Raw genomic sequence first — 17,665 nt, 5'->3', positions numbered from 1 at the left:
TATGTGCTGCTTATAAAAAAACAAACAGATAATGATTTATGAAATATTTATGATTTAAGATGATTTTTACTCATCTCACTTGCACAAAATAAATGCAGTAATAGAACGCATATGATTTATGATTTAAGATGATCTTTACTCATCTCACTTGCACAAAATAAATGCAGTAATAGAACGCATAGAAACACAGGTGAAATACGCTAAAATTATGCATTAAAATGACATGCTAAAATACAAACAGTTAGAGCAATAATAATGTTACCAAATAAAGTAATGCCGACGACAACTTTTTTTTAAATTCAAGGGAGGCGACTTGCCTTTCAGAGGTGACAGCCTCAGCACTTCACTGTTGTGTCTCGTTATGAAACACGTTAAAACAAAGAAGTCAGCTTTTCATGCATTCCCCGTTGGTCAGTCCCGAAATTTGAAGCTTTGTCCCACGTCCCGCAAGTCATAAGCAGTGTCCCGCATTTTAATTTTGTCTGCATCATTTTATTTCATCGTCCTTTAAATGACAATTCTACAATAAAAAAATGTTAATAATAAAACACTGAACATGCGCAGCGCAGCCGTAATTATTGGTTCTAGTCAGAGAGGGACAAACACTGAGAAACCCCCACACACAGACAAAAAAAAAACTGCAACAGAAAAATGGATCTGGCCTCCCGAGAAGAAAAAGCGCCATGTTCGTATAAGGAATGGGAGAAAAACATGGTAAAAACCAGTTACAGGTGACCCTAAAAAAGGAGATGTGTCTAGACACATAATGAATAAGCCCCTACTCGAAGCTGCCATCAGACAAAACATATAAATTCAAGATGCACTGAATCCGGTAAGAACGCATTTAATCTCTCTAGTCTGTCCTAATGGAATGATGTGCATTTGGAAATGTGTTTTTTAGCGATTGGATTATTATTTTCACTTAATTATTTAGATTGAAGACCCGTGCTGTTAAAATGAGTTTTATATTATTAGTGAGGTTCACAGCGCCGGTCAGCGCCGTCATTAACATTTTTATAAAGCCTATAGAGAATGCGGAGATGACGTCACGCCGTGTTGCATTATGGGTCCGCGGCCATATTTACAGGATCGCGCCCTATTCCGCTCATTCCGCTGTAGTGAAATTCATGTGTTGGAGGCTGCTTTTAGATTTTCTATCACTATTTTAGATATGGTTGGTCAGTTCTGCTCGATAAGGGATTGCCATAGCAGGTCACACGACCGTTCAGGGAGGAAACTGGTCAACGGGGTACGTTTTTTCCAAGGGGGTAATCCATCGACCGGAAGTTGAAGTCGGCCGGGTGCCGCCATCTTGTAGCAGAACTTCACTTGCGTTAGCATTACATTGACTCCCATTCATTTTGGCGTCACTTTGGCAGCGAATAACTTTACATCTGAGGCGTTTAAAGACTCCATTTGTCCATTATTTATTTCTAAAGAAACACGACAATGTATAAAAGGCTCCATTACCTTCTATGTTACGTTATGGCCCCGTAGAAACAGATTTAGTAAAAATAGGCTAACGATGGCGTCATAACCACTCGACTCTCTGTCGCGCTGTACAGAAATTACCGTATAGACAGAAGTAGAAACTCGCGCGCAATCGGGGGGACGTCGAGGCATAAAGTCAAGGGAGAAGCCCATAGAGGGTTGTAAAGCTGCTCCTTCTGCGAGCTCATGGACAGCTAATACTCACGATCTCTGGCTCTGCAAGTTTCGGAAGGGAATGATTCAGATTCCTCTTGGCACAGCTACTAGAAGATTAACGTCTGTCAGACAGGTTGCTCACGTCATCAAGCTTAGTTTGAGTCGGTTTGAGTCTGCGCGTCAGGAACGGAAGTGCTCAAAAATCGCTAAAAATGGGCTTCAACTGTCTCAACTGAGTTCCAATGAGATGGCTCTGTCCATTTCTTTTACTGTCTATGGTTTTTTCAGCGTTCCTTCTTGGAAGAAACAACAAGGGAAGCAGGTCGAGGAGCTAACGAGAAGACGCCGGATCGCGTGGGTTGCCGCACTCAGGAGGAAAAACTACACTTTTCACAACATCCCTGCTGTCACGGGTTGTGGTGCGGGTTGAAGAAGAGTCTGAGGCAAGAAGGCTCCAATTTAAACATTTACTGATAACTAACTCAAAACAGGTACAGGCAGGCAAACAAAACTCACACTAATACAACCATACATAGACGACGACCGACAAAGACTGAATGAACAGAAGCAAACTAAATACAGAGACAAATGAACACTAACGAGGTGAAGACAGGTGACACAGATGATGATGACGAGGTGGATAATGAGGGAGTGAGTACAGGTGTGGAGACAAGGAGGATTCTGGGTAGTGTAGTGAAGATGACTAAGACAGACAGGTGCAGACGAAGACTGTGACACCTGCATCAACGAGAGTGTGTTCTCGGCATTTTTCTTCGGGTGAGTTCTCTGGCTATAACTTTGACCTAAATACAGTATTTTCATTTTGCTCTCATAGACTTAAACGTCGGTGTGTGTTGGATTCCAGAGGAACGCATTATTTATGGCTAGCAACAGACAATGTTCCATTTGCAACTCCAGTCACAATGTCTTAAGAATTTGATTAAAAAATTATATTTGAAGAAGTCACACACTGTCAATAGTTTTATGAAGATCACTTTAGATTAATGAGTTAGCTTTTGTTTATCTTCTGGCCCAGTGTTGTCTACTAACTAACATCATTATGTGTGTGTGTGTGTGTGTGTACTGTATGTATATAAATATATATATATATATGAAGAGTTCAGATGCAAAAGCCTCTAAATGCCATCTGAAATTTTCTTATAGAATGATAATTTTTAAGAAGCTTGTATATTTAAGTTCAGTAATTTCACTTAAATGACAATTAATAGGTAATCTTCATTGCCATTTAAGTGAAATTATTGAATTTAAATATACAAGCTTGATAAAAATGATCATTCTATAAGAAAATTTCAGATGGCATTTAGAGGCTTTTGCATCTGAACTCTTCATATATATATATATATATATATATATATATATATATATATATATATATGTGTGTGTGTGTGTGTGTTGAAAGTATATGAAGATGTCCATAATTGTCTAAAAACTTACAACATTTCTGTATTTACAGGACAACCAGCATTTGAAATGCTGGACACTCATCCTGACTGGGCACCATCTTTGCTTCTGGGCCATAATGAAGTGAAAGTGACAAACAAAGAGAGGTTTGCACGTCAAGTAAGAAGACACCTCAAACATCAGGGGACTAGCGAGAAGCCAGGAGAGGAAGGGGAGGACACGGTTCCATCTGAAGTGGAGGAGGTAGCACAAGGTAACGTTACAGAGGAAGATGTGGAGGAGGTAGCACAAGACACAGAGGAAGATGTGGAGGAGGTAGCACAAGATGCAGAGGACACAGCACAAAATCCTGATAACCAGAGTGCAGAGAAATGTGTGCACTGCAAATCTACACACGCTGAAATCAACCGTCTGCTCGAGGAAAACAGGAATCTGAAGCGAGAACTTGATGAGCGCAAAATGACAGAGCAATTTTTGAAGGATGATGATGGCAAGGTAAAATATTACACTGGACTTCCAACATATGCTATTTTTCAGGTTTTGCTGTGCCATATAATGCCATTTCTGCATCAGGGAAAAAGAAAGTTGACACCTTTTCAAATGATCCTTCTCACATTGATGCGTCTGAGATTGGATCTGCCAATGCAGCACATCAGCCATATATTTGGCGTGCACCGAGCGACTGTTAGTGCTGCATTTCAAGACACATTAAATGTACTTTACTCACGCTTATCTCCACTGGTGCATTGGCCTGACAGAGAGAGTTTGCGCATCAGTATGCCACACCAGTTTGCAGAGACATTTGGAAATCGTGTTGCTGCCATTGTGGACTGCTTTGAAATTTTTATAGAAAGACCATCCAATCTACAGGCAAGAGCACAAACATTTTCAAATTATAAACACAGACATACACTGAAATACCTCATCGGCATTACTCCACAGGGAGTAATTTCATTCATCTCCAAAGGGTGGGGTGGGCGGACAAGTGACAAACGAATAACAGAGGAAAGTGGTTTCCTAGACAAACTACTTCCAGGTGACATGGTACTGGCAGATCGAGGTTTTGACATAAAGGAGAGTGTGGGACTGATGTGTGCTGAAGTCAAAATACCAGCGTTCACAAAGGGCCGTCAACAACTGGATGCAAAGGATGTGGAGGAAACAAGATCCATTGCACATCTCAGAATCCACGTGGAGAGAGTTATTGGACAAGTACGCAACAAGTACAAAATGTTGTCTTCTAAAATTCCCATAAATATGGCTCTGCCATGTGAGGGTGAGACTGTGGTTTTCTTGGACAAAGTTGTCACTGTCTGTTGTGCTCTTACAAACATGTGTCCAAGTGTTGTGCAGTGATTGCTAAATCTACTTTTGTTATTATTTGTGGGTCATTTTCTGTACATCAAACCGCCCATGAATGTGGTTTCAACTACACTGTAAAAAGTGAAACATTGGATTAATTTAATAAAATTGAAGTAACCATTCACAATAAAGATTTTACATTAACCTAATGTTCAGAAACCATTCAGTTCAAACTAATTTTCAGCATTTCATGCAAACTCTTTTCTGAATTTGGTATAAATCAATATTTTAAATTGGCTTAAAAAAAAGAAGCTTTGTATAATATGTATTCATTGCAAGTAATATAAAAGGCTTCACAATTGGCATAATCTAAAAAAAAAAAAATTCTCTCAATATATATATATATATATATATATATATATATATATATATATATATATTTAAATGAGTCAGATCAAACGTTCTTTTAAATATTTATTAAATATGAAAATCATTGTTTTTAAGATTACACTTTTTTTTTTGCAAAACAAACATTTACAAATACAAATGTAATTGAGACAGTTCAAGTAATCGGTTCATTTTAAGTTGAATTTCATATATAGCAGTATTAAAATGTGGATATATCATATAAGAATAAGAAATAACAAATACCTAAAAACAATTGGTCTGCTTCTCTCAGGAATTAACATTTTTGGCAGAAGAAATAAATGTAAATCAAATACAAAACATGGATATTGGCACATCCAGTAAACGTCTCAGGTTACGTATGTAACCCTGGTTCCCTGAGAGGGAACGAGACGCTGCGTTTGAGACGCGGTGGGAACGCTCTGCGTGATTGCGTCATGAAGCACGTGTAAAATCAGTCCAATGGAAGCCCGATACGTCATAGGTGACGTCATAGACCAGGAAACTATAAAGCACCCTTGAAAACAGTCAGCGACAGCTTCTGAAAAGTCTGAAGTAAGTCGATCAGGGTATGCAGGAAGTATGGCAGGCAAACGCAGCGTCTCGTTCCCTCTCAGGGAACCAGGGTTACATACGTAACCTGAGACGTTCCCTTTCAAGGGAACTTCGAGCTGCGTTTGAGACGCGGTGGGAACCCCATACCCACTACGCCATAGTGACAAATGCCCGTTCTGTGTGAAGTCCTTGGCGCACACTAAGAAGCAAGCAACCTCGCCCCAGGAGTGGAGAGGTCAAGGTCATAAAACCTGACAAATGTATGCGGAGAGGACCAGCCTGCCGCATTACAAATATCAAGAAGGGAAACACCCGAAACTAAGGCCGTAGAGGCCGCCATACTCCTAGTAGAATGGGCCCGTACAGCCATAGGTGAAGGCTGACCGGCCGCTTCATAAGCCAATGAAATAGCCTCGACTATCCATTTGCTCATAACCTGCTTCGATGCAGGGCACCCTCTTCTGGGTGACCCAAAACATACAAATAATTGCTCTGACTTACGCCACAGGGCAGCTCTGTGAACGTAGGCATCTAATGCCCGAACTGGACATAACAGGTTCAATTGTTCCTGATCTGGGGTATTAAAAGGTGGAGGATAAAAGGCCTGCAACACTATTGGACCCCCAACATTCACTGGGACCTTAGGTATATAGCCCGGTCTAGGGTATAGAAATGCTTTCACCATACCAGGTGCAAATTCCAGGCATGAAGGAGCAACCGACAGGGCATGCAGATCTCCAATTCTCTTGATAGAAGAAATAGCAAGGAGAAACAAAGCTTTCAAAGTGAGGAATTTTTCTGAAACCTCTTCAATAGGCTCGAAGGGAGCCAGAGCCAGACCCTCAAGTACAATGGCTAAATCCCAAGCCGGTGCTCTAGAGTGCAGTGCAGGTCTCAACCTCAATGTACCACGGAGAAAACGAATAATCAGAGGATCTCTCCCAATAGAAGTACCCCCCAGAGGGGTATGATAGGCCGATATAGCCGCCACATACACTTTTAAGGTGGAAGGAGATAATCCAGCAGAGAAACGGTCTTGCAGAAAATCGAGAACTGAACCAACAGGGCAGTTAACAGGATCTAACTGACGCTCACCACACCAGGTGGAGAATAATTTCCATTTCAGCGCATACAGTCTTCTCGTGGAAGGGGCTCTGGAATGGAGAATGGTCTCAACGACCTCAGTCGAGAGACCGGATTCTATGAGCCTGGCCCCCTCAGAGGCCAGGCCCACAGTTTCCACAACTCCGGCCGAGGGTGAAAAATCGTGCCCTCTACCTGGGACAGCAGGTCCCTCCTGATTGGAATCTCCATGGGAGAGCCGTTCAGAAGAGACACCAAGTCCGAGAACCAAACTCGAGTCGGCCAGTAAGGGGCTATTAGTAGCAGACGGGCCCCTTCCCGGCGAACCCTCTCCAGAACCCCCGGGAGCAATGATATCGGGGGAAATGCATACAGGTGCAGCCTCGGCCACACCTGCACCATCGCATCCAGTCCGAGAGGAGCTGGGTGCGTGAGAGAGAACCACATGGGACAATGGGTTGTATCTGAGGATGCGAAAAGGTCTATCTGAGCACGACCAAATTTCTCCCACAGGAGCTCCACCACCTCGGGGTGAAGTCTCCACTCCCCGGGCCTCAGCCCCTGCCTTGACAGTATATCTGCTCCCACATTCTGACGCCCCGGAATGTAAACTGCTCTGAGAGATAGCAACTTCCCCTGGGCCCATAGGAGGATCTGATGGGCCTGCTTGCAAAGGTGACGTGACCTCAGACCCCCCTGATGGTTGATATATGAAACCACTGACGTGTTGTCCGTATGAACCAACACATGATGGCCTCTCAGGTCTGGCAGGAAATATTTGAGAGCTCGAAATACCGCCATCATCTCCAAACAATTTATGTGCCATGACAGATGATGGTCCTGCCAAAGACCTTGCGCCGAGCGGCCACTCATGACCGCCCCCCATCCTGTGAGGGAAGCATCCGTCGAAAGCGTGACGTGTCGACAAGAAGCTCCCAGCACTGGGCCCTGGGCGAGGAACCAAGGTTTCTTCCACATGACCAAAGCACGAAGGCATAGCCGCGTGACCTTGATCTTGCGGAACGGATTTCCCCTCGGAGAAAACCCCTTGGTTCTGAGCCACCACTGCAGGGGTCTCATGTACAGCAGGCCAAAAGTAATCACGTTGGACGCTGCTGCCATGAGCCCCAACAGTCTCTGAAACTGTTTCACAGTGAGTGACTGGCCTAGTTTTACATTTTTTACGGCTGTGAGAATCGCAGTGATCCGAGCAGGAGATAGACGTGCCTGCATTGTGGTCGAATCCCAAATTACACCTAAAAAAGTGGTCCTCTGAGTAGGGAGGAGAACACTCTTCTTGGTGTTGAGCCGCAACCCCAACTCCTTTATGTGAGACAGAACGACATCTCGATGCCGAACCGCCAACTGCTCTGACTGAGCTAAAATCAACCAATCGTCGATATAATTTAATACGCGAATGCCCTGGAGTCTCAAGGGAGCCAGAGCTGCATCCACGCATTTTGTAAAGGTGCGGGGTGATAAACCTAGGCCAAACGGCAGAACCCGATACTGGTAAGCTTCGCCCCCGAAAGCGAACCTCAGGAACTTCCTGTGATGAGGATGGATAGATACATGGAAATAAGCGTCTTTCAGGTCTATTGTGACAAACCAGTCCTCGGACTGAATCTGTGAAACAATTTGCTTGAGTGTGAGCATCCTGAACTTGAGTTTCTGAACTCTGCTGTTTAACTGGCGCAGATCTAGAATAGGACGCAACCCTCCATCCTTTTTCGGAACAATGAAGTAACGGCTGTAAAACCCTGACTCTCTGTTGGGAGGAGGCACCCTCTCTATCGCTCCTTTTTGAAGAAGTGTCAGAACTTCCTGCTCCATAACCAGAGCCTGCTGTGGGTCCACCACTGTGGGAAGGACCCCTTGAAATCTGGGCGGACGAGAACCGAACTGAATTCTGTAACCCTTTTCTATTATGTGCAGGACCCATAAAGAAATATTTGGCAGAAGTTTCCACGCTGCCAGAAATTCTGATAAGGGAACCAGTCCCTCGAGACTGGCCTCTGGATTTGATTGAACAATCATTTCGGCGCCCTGAAGCGGCGAACCGGCAGGGAACAACCGAACTGACCGTTCTACAACCCTCCTCAGAGGATTGTACGGGGACGCTGACACCTCGGTGCCCTGAAACGGCGAACCGGCAGGGAACAACCGATGTGGCAAAGCTGCGACTCTCCTCGGAGAATCGCCCCCCGGAGGGCGCCAAAGAGAAACGGTTCCTCGGAATCGTTCCTCCTTGGAGGGGACCACCCTCAGAAGCCTGGCACACTCGGCGTCAGGACTTCTTCTTAGTCCAGGCTCTCTTGGAGATGACAGTCCTCAGATCCTGTCTACCCCCACCAGGCCTGGACTGCGAACGCCACTCGGGAACCCCAGATTGTGGAGGAGCCCGAGCAGCGACGCTCTGTTTCTGCTGGAATCTGTGTGCAGAGCTCGTAGACGGACGAGGCTGCTCTATTTTTATATTACGTGCAGCCTCGGGGACACTGGACCGGCGAGGAAGAAACCTCTGTAACGCAGCCGCTTGTTTTTTATTTTCTTGAAACCTATCGACAACACAATTTATAGCATCGCCGAACAGACTTGTAGGAGAAAGCGGTGCGTCCAGAAGAACAGATCTATCTTTATCCTTGATTTCAGAAAGATTCAACCATAAATGACGCTCCGTGGCCACCAGGGCTGCCATAGAACGGCCCACTGATTTAGCCGTCTCCTTGGTGGCCCGGAGAGATAGATCGGTTGTGCGACGTAATTCACGAACAGTATCAGCACTAACTTCCTCACAATCATCCATGTCCCTCAGCAGGTAAGCCTGATAAGCTTGTAAAATCGACATCGTATGTAAACATGCTGCAGCCTGACCTGCTGCCGAATACGCTTTACCCACCAGCATTGATGTATTTTTTAATGGTCTGGTGGGTAACGTCGGGGCTTTCAGTGATGACGCTGACTCGGGGGAGAGATAGCTTGCAAGCGTCTCTTCCGCACGAGGCATCGTCAAATAACCATAATTATCCATAACTCTAACTTTACTATAATTACTAGTTTGAGGATTATGAACTCTGAAAGACGCCGGTTTATTCCACGATCTGGACACCTCAGTGTGAAGATCAGGAAAAAACGGGAGTTCCCGACGAGGAGGTCGTGATCTAGATGGTAAATAACGTTCATCTAGAAGACTCTTTCTTGATTCAACATCAACATCATCAGCTGGCCACTCAATATTTAATTTAGTAACAGCACGAGATAAAACCTCCATAAGCTCCTCATCAGCAGGGGTATGAGCTGGCGAAAACTCAAATTCCCCCATATCAACGACATCCAGTTCCTCAGAACTGGATAGCCGCAACAGTGGTGTCTCAGCCTGGGGAGGAGAAACCGCAGAGCGGGCTCCTTCCTGGGCTGGGACACCGGATCCAGCAGGTAAGGGTTGAGAAAGGGCGGGGCCCGTCTCAAACCCCGCTACTAAATCCATATGTGAACCCCAAGATGAACGCCGCCGCAGTGCCTCGGCAGCCGCGGGACCCACACCTCGGGGAACACGAACCGAACCATCCTCCTCAAAGAATGCCCGGCGAGAGCGGAGAGTTTTCATGGACAAACTCATGCAATGCTCGCAGTCAGCCCCCTCGAGGACCGACTGAGCATGCTCCACTCCCAAACAAGCAACACACATCTGATGTGTGTCCCCACCCGTAATGAAACGAGGGCAAGGGACAACACAACGTTTGTAATCTTGCTTGCTCGCCATAATGATATATATATAAATGATCGGACAGACAACAATAAATAGACAAGGACAGAGTCACAGAGAGCGCTTACTGAAGACAACAGAAGCTGTCGCGGTCTGTTTTCAAGGGTGCTTTATAGTTTCCTGGTCTATGACGTCACCTATGACGTATCGGGCTTCCATTGGACTGATTTTACACGTGCTTCATGACGCAATCACGCAGAGCGTTCCCACCGCGTCTCAAACGCAGCTCGAAGTTCCCTTGAAAGGGAACAACAAACTACTGAACTACTATTACACGATGTAGTGGAGACTGGGGTGAAGGCATTTCTGCCATCCTGTGTGTTTGTGTGTGTGTGAAATGAAACACTGAAATGGAGGCTGTCAGTCAGTCATTGACTATGCAGCAGAGTGCAGAGGCGACATATTTTGGGGGTCATTTTTCTTGTGTCAAGTTCCATTAAAATCTTCTGAAAAAACTCAAAAGTGAATTTCAGTTCTTTTGGATACTTGAGATTTAGCACATAAGTCAGTCCAAATAGCATTGCTACAGCAGCTGCGGTTGAGGGCACGTTACTGAGGACCTCTGTGCCCTCAATGAGAACCCTGGTATCTGTCTCACTGATTAAGACGGACATTGGTTGCTCCAGTCCATCACCTGGCATATCCTGGCGAGACAATACATAGTAATGAATAAAGAGTGCTGCAAAAAGTTCATAAATTTCAATAATTCAAGGTAAAAAGTGAAAACTTGTATATTACATTGATACACATCAATGTAATGACACATAAAGTGAATTATTTCAAGTAAATATTTGTGTACATTTTGATGGCTGCAGCTTACAGACAATCAAAACCCCAAATTCAGTATCTCAGAAAATTAAAATATCACATAGAACCAATAAAAACAAGGATTTGTAATACAGAAATGTATGCCTTAAAGGGGTCATATAATGGTACATGCACTTTTACAAGTTGATTGTACTGAAATGTGTGTTGGCAGTGCCTGTACACAACCATCATATAATGATAAAATCCATCCAGTGTTTTTGTTTTAATCTCCCCTCCCACGATTGATAATTGACAGCAGCGTTTCAACACAGACCCGCACTGAGCGAGCTGTCATCATAGTCCGTCATTGTTGATACGCTGGAGCAGAACATTTACATTTACATTTATTCATTTAGCAGACGCTTTTATCCAAAGCGACTTACAAATGAGAACAATAGAAGCAGTTAGACTAACAGTAGGACAACAATACGTAAGTGCTATAACCCCTCTCAGTTTAATCTTAGTGCAGGTTTTTTTTTTTTTTTTTTATAGAATAGAAGAGAAGAGAAAGTGTTAATTCTACTGAATCAAGTGCTGTCGAAAAAGATATGTCTTCAGCAGTTTCTTGAAAGTGGCTACTGACTCAGAAGCTCTGGTTGAGTTAGGAGAAGCTCTGGTTGAGTGGCGTCTAAGCGATTGTGGTGTTCTGTTCTTGGGTGTAATAACGAACAGTCATTTTTAGGGCTGGGTATCGATTCAGATGTTCAAATTCGATTCGATTTCCATTCACAAGCTCACAGTTTGATTCGATTTCGATTCTCGATTCGAATTTCGATTCCTGATTCGACTATAATGATTATAGATGTAATACAAATCTCAGTCTAAATATCAGTTATAATTTTTTAGACAATTTTTTATTACATTGATCTCACCTAAATGTTTGTTTTTACAATGGGGTAATTTTTTTGTTAAGAGTTTATGCAACACATGGAAGCTTGATTTCAATCTTTGAATTAAATTGAAAAAAGTAGCACAAATAAATACAATAGAATAGGCCTAAAGACACAAATAAAGAGACATAAAAAGAAAAGTTTTTGTCAGAAATACTACAGAAACTGAATAAAGTAATCCAATGTAAAATAACACTGCATAGTCTTTTAGTCCTGACTGAATTAAATACATAGGCTATTAATTCTGATTCCTTACAATTAATGCTATATTATGTTGTTTTGACAACAAAATTAATGACAGACACATATGGCTCCGTTCACTTTAAGAACTAGTGCACGGATCCATTACTGTTTCATTATAACGTTACTGTCTGTCACACGCGTTTTATGCTTATTTAAGACATAACCGACTGTCTTACACCAGAGTTTTGACATCATTTTGCGTGTTTTTAACATTTAAAGCGATATAATCCACGAAAAAGAACTTTTGTTACTGGCGAGCTGTTTGTGAGGCGGATTTAGGCTGTATTTGCACGCAATGATCGACATGCACGAGTGCGCGAGCACAGGATAGTTTAAAATTGCTTGAATGTTTAAACTGGTAAAACTTAAAAAAGACGTGAAAATGATAAACGTTAGTTACGATGCAATGCTGACCCGATTGTGCAAGTGAATCATGTCCCGACTCCTAAACACGAGTGTGTATCGACGCCTGCAGCGCTTGACGCTTGCCTTGTGCAGAGTGAGAAGACGCAGCACCGCGAGCCCTGAATATGGAAAAAATCGATTCGTGGCCGTTGAGAATCGATTTTGAATCGACCACATTTAAAAAAACGATTAATCGAAAAATCGTTTTTTTTGCCCAGCCCTAGTCATTTTGATGTTCCTAAATCCGAACCGCTCAAGACGCAGTGGCTGAGTTTTGTTTTCAAAGGGAATATTCCCCACGATCAACATCAATGCTTTCATGTTTGCGTGAATCATTTCTCACCAGACTGCTTTATAAATGAGGGTCAGTATAAAGCTGGTTTTGCTAAGAAGCTGCTCATGAAAAAAGAATCGGTGGCAACTATTCATGTTCCTGCTGCACCTCCAGAAGTAAGTGTACATTTTTATTAACCTTTATATTAATCTTTGCAAATCGCGAAATAAAAGTTGTTCATGACCATTAACTGTAACATCAATCTGTCAACGAACTTACCTATAAATCAGTAAACACACAGCGTTCGTATCTCACTACTCTAACGTTACCCTGCTAGTACATACAAAAATAGATCAAAGTGACATTACGTTAACCAACCATTCAGAAACGTCCTGTTCGAGCCTTAATACGCTGATTTCACGCAGCCGTTATTTTAAAATCGAAAGCGAGGCTCCGGTGGGAAGAAAACCCATATGTACAGTATGCAAGTATGTGCGTGGATGGCTGAGCAATGTACGTACCTGAATTTCCCTGATGAGATGGTGAACAGATTCTCCAAAGTAGATGATAATACATTTAAGAACTGATTCCCTCCTTGTGTGTATGTCCACGACCTGAACAAAATGCATTCATTAAAATTACATGCTCCTTTTTTACCACATACAGGAGAAATCCGGTGAAACAGACAAAAAGTATATTGAAACATGATAAAAAAAATTGACCGTTCATCATGGAGCATTTTTTTAACGTCATGCTTGCCTTTAAAGACCACATTTAGCCTATATGTGCAAAAGGCTCACAATGTTAGTGTTAAGGTCATCATGCTCGGTGCTATAAATCATTGTTTTTAAATGATTTTAAAACGCTTCTCACTGGATCTCGTGATCGAGGCCGTTCAGAGTAAACTTACTGTGTTTTACTTACTTTTTTACAAACAATCTAAAAGCCATTCTTTTAAAAATCTCCTCATTCTTTGTGCAAGGCTCCTCGTAATGGGGCCTGATAGCACCTAATAGGGCTATTATGGGAGGGTCTTTGTCTTTCTCAGGTGTGAAATGCCTTACATATTAATGAGAGATCACGCCTCCTTGCATAAAGCTTTCTCAAACAAAACACGTCATACACATTATAAAAGACTTTATTGACTTCTCTGAATGAGTAGTCAGGATGATTCTCACATAGTTTTGGAGCAAATATTCTAGACTATGTGATACAATTTTCAAAAGTCTTGTGAAGAAATAATCAATATGTGTTTTGTGGCCTTATTTCAGAAACTTTTATTTTTAAGTTTTTCAATAACTATGCATAAATAATATTCTCTCAAAAATACAAACATGTACATACATGTTGCTCACAGATTATGGTAGCCCCGTTTGTGCTATATAGAGTGAATTTACACCTTTGCCATTAACATGTTTATAAATAACTGAAAAAAGCACAAATGTCAGTGCATGTCAAAACATCCCAAGGGCCCCAAAAAACCCTTGGTCCCCAGAGGGTTAATCTGACTAAAAAATATAGTGCGTTTACAGCATTTGCCTGGGGGCGTTTATCTATTTTGCAAATGGCCTCAACACATTATCTTATGAATAGCGCGCTCTGCGAGTGGGTGTGAACAAATTAACGATAATGAGCTGAGACAGGAGAAACTGTACTTCTCTTTAGTTTCAGACAGATTACATTGCAGGAGAATATTTGTTTTAAATGTGAATTGTTTTATTTAAAAGTAGAAATTTAAAGCGTTCTTTAGACGTATGTTTCATGTTTGTGTGATAAGTATTAGCGGAGTTTCCGTTTATTTTCAAGACATGTTTCAGAAAGATTTTTGCGGAGACAGAGTGAGCTGAAAGCGCACCCTGTTTATTTTATTTATAAAAAAAAAGCACAAGGTTTTGATGTTAATGTGAGTGTACACAAAAAAAGAAGACCCTCTATATTTTATAATCATGTATTGATTTTATTTATATGACCATAAATGACGGAGTATTTTAAGTCTATGTTGCTGCTATGTGAAAAAAAAAAAAACAGCAAAACGCGCGGGCGCGTTCTTGGTCCCCAGAGGGTTTTAATCACCATCTCTTGTTTTTTGTTCAAACAAAACACAAGTACCCGAATGTTGGTTAGATATTGTGCTAATTTAATATTCCCAATTCCTTTTTTTGAGAGCCTTAAACAAATAGGAAGGATTACTCATTTCACCCATTGTAGCAAATGTTAGAATAACTTTGTAGGCTATACTCATCCTCTTTCCTCATCGTTTTGTTCTTTACTCCTTCTCCAACATATTCTTTCGAATCTGATCCTTTGTCTTTCCGTTTTTGAGATGTCTGATCTACCTGAATCCAATCTTCACAATTCCTGCTTACAGAATCATCCTCTTCATCTACACTACATCCTTCACTCTCTTCATTCACACCACGGTTGTCGCTTAACTCGCCACAATGTTCGCCATCTCTCCTTGTGGCGCTGTTTACCCTCCAACTTCCTGTTGAAACACCCCGGAGGGTCAGGGGATCTCTGGATAATCCGTAATTCGTTTGTAATTATAAAACGAAAATACCGTTTTTCTGTTTTTTGTTTCAAAACGAGAAACCAAATAACCGTTTTTGGTGTCAAAATCAAAAAACGAAAAACCAATTAAAAACGGTCAGTTTTTCGTTTTTGGCGATCATTTTTATCGTTATTCCTTTTTGAACAAAAAATGAAGAGAGTCTTTGAACTTCCGTCTAGTCGTTTTTCGTTTATAAACAAAAAACGGAAGTCACGTGGTCTATTCCTTATTTGGAAGGGAAAGTAACCGGTAACACTTTCAAAATAAAAGTAACTATAGTTAGCGAGGTGATTGTAGACTAAAACTGAACTAATATAACGTTTTTTAGTACAACTAAAGTAGCACTGGTTGTGTAAAAAATACTTTAGTTAACTGAAATAAAAATTAAAACTAATAAAATAATAACTCTTAATAAAATTAAACATTTGTAAGACCATTGGTGACCTCTGTAACTTCAGATTAAGACAAGTGAACTCATTTTATATGTAGCTTAGGATAGCAGGTAGCCTATTTATTTATAAGTTTCTATTATTTAATTCACATTTTAGTTTTGTAACATATTTATGACAACAAGCAACAAAGGTTTGACCTTTTGACCTTTTCACCTGCCTTCCAGCTCCTCTTTCTATGGCACTAGCTGCTAAAAACTCTCAGCTTCCACCATCTACTGTTACCCCTTCTGTGTCAAAACAAAACTCTTCCAAAACAAATCTATAAAGTTGTATACTTTTTATTTTCCTTTGCATTTTTCTCCAGTGTAATATACTTATTATGTTAGTTAAGTAGATTAAATATTTTTTATACAGCTTGTAGGTCTCATTAGTTATGTAGACCTACTTGTGTGTGAAACCTAGCATTACTCAGTCAAAAATGATCTCTAGCTCTGGGACTTTCAGATCTTTTAGTGCTTTTTTGGGTTTAATTCTGTTTGATGAACCACCAGGGAAAGGCAGTGCTCTGTACTCTTGGTACTTGTGTAAAGTAAAATAAAAGTGAAGTTAAATCATTTAGTTTTTCTCCCTGGTACTCATGTCAGGGCCTCCCAGATTTCCCCAATACCTGGAGGATGTGAGCCTGTGCACTGTGTGCAGGGTTTAAGAACTGATGATAGTAGCAAGACTGGCCCCAGTCACCTACCATCACTCTCTCTTCAAATAAATGCTGGACTGGCAGGACAAAGCAGCACACCACTCCTTCCTCCGGCACCATAAAAGGGCCTTGTTGTCACTTTCAGATATTTACATCATGGTTTATGGTAAGCCACATCTTTGAATTGTCGCACTACTTTTGTGGAATTGGATATTGAAATAAGTGTGTACTAAGACTAATTGTGACTTTGGTGCTACAAGTGCGGCACCCAGTGTCACTAGTAATGCTTCTGTTGGAAATAGTGGGACACAAGTGCCACTAAATGGAGTGTAATGGAAACTGTTAAAAAGAGTGACCAGGGTACAAATAGTGGTTGATTTTCCTTTATCACCAGCCCAACAAACAATACTACTATTATGTTTATGGTTAAAATTGAACATTCACCCAAACAAATTTAGTTTTTTTGTTGTTGTCACAGGTAGAACTATTCTTTATGCTTTTCATTAAGTTGTTTATTTAAATGTATTGTTGTTATTCTAGTTCTCATGGCTGTGCTGTGTTTATTTAATTATTTAATTTGCTTGACTGTTTCTTCTTTTGATTCTCCCTCAGTTGTTTTCTTACGTTAGCTGTTTATTGCTGTTATTTGGCTGGTTGTCTCTTGGTTTTGTGGGGTTTTTTTGTGTCTTTTCTCTGCCTCATCCCCGTTCTCTTACTGGTGTTGTCCTTTCTCTGTGGTGTCTGTTGTGTGGTTTTTGTGGCCCCCATCCCCAAATCAATTTATAATTAAATAAATAATAAAACAAAGGAGTATAGTAATACTCTTGTTAAATGTAAAATGTGTCTGGCGCAACATGGTATCCAGCTCCTCAGGCTGTGGTGCAGCACTAATCATATGGCTGATGGACAGAGAAGGTAATTTTGTACCATGGTTTTTACTCGTAAGGGTTCATTATGGTCAAGACTAGTGAGATCAAATGTTCAATTATTTAAGGTTATGTCCAAATTTGTAGAGGAAACAGATGTCAGATAATTCTCCCTAACAGACAGAGTTATTATTTTATTAGTTTTACTTTTTATTTCAGATAACAAAAGTCTTTTTTCACACCCAGTGCTACTTTAGTTGTACTAAAAAAACGTTATATTAGTTTAGTTTTAGACTACAATCACCTAACTATAGTTACTTTTATTTTGAAAGTGTTACCGGTTCCTCTCGCTTCCAAATA

At 41.4% G+C, this 17,665-nt stretch overlaps 1 protein-coding gene across 1 annotated transcript; it reads left to right on the top strand.

Moving 5' to 3' along the window:
* The first annotated feature begins 2,390 nt into the window (after positions 1 to 2,390).
* Positions 2,391 to 4,467, top strand: LOC130083308 (uncharacterized). The gene is made up of 2 exons (XM_056248328.1): positions 2,391 to 2,424; positions 3,122 to 4,467. Exon 2 carries the CDS (start codon positions 3,139 to 3,141, stop codon positions 4,423 to 4,425), a length of 1,287 nt encoding a protein of 428 aa, XP_056104303.1. The 5' UTR covers positions 2,391 to 2,424; positions 3,122 to 3,138; the 3' UTR covers positions 4,426 to 4,467.
* The last annotated feature ends 13,198 nt before the right edge of the window (positions 4,468 to 17,665 follow it).

Source organism: Rhinichthys klamathensis, unplaced genomic scaffold (genome assembly GCF_029890125.1).
Source record: "Rhinichthys klamathensis goyatoka isolate OS25496 unplaced genomic scaffold, OSU_Roscu_1.1 h1tg000054l_1, whole genome shotgun sequence".
NCBI classification, from domain to species: domain Eukaryota; kingdom Metazoa; phylum Chordata; class Actinopteri; order Cypriniformes; family Leuciscidae; genus Rhinichthys; species Rhinichthys klamathensis.
Note: the sequence above shows the minus strand (reverse complement) of the source record. Positions and strands in the feature narration are given on the sequence as shown.

What these genes read in the sequence shown, in the direction of transcription:
- LOC130083308 (XM_056248328.1), top strand. Translation starts at nt 3,139, where the DNA reads ATGCTGGACACTCATCCTGACTGGGCACCATCTTTGCTTCTGGGCCAT.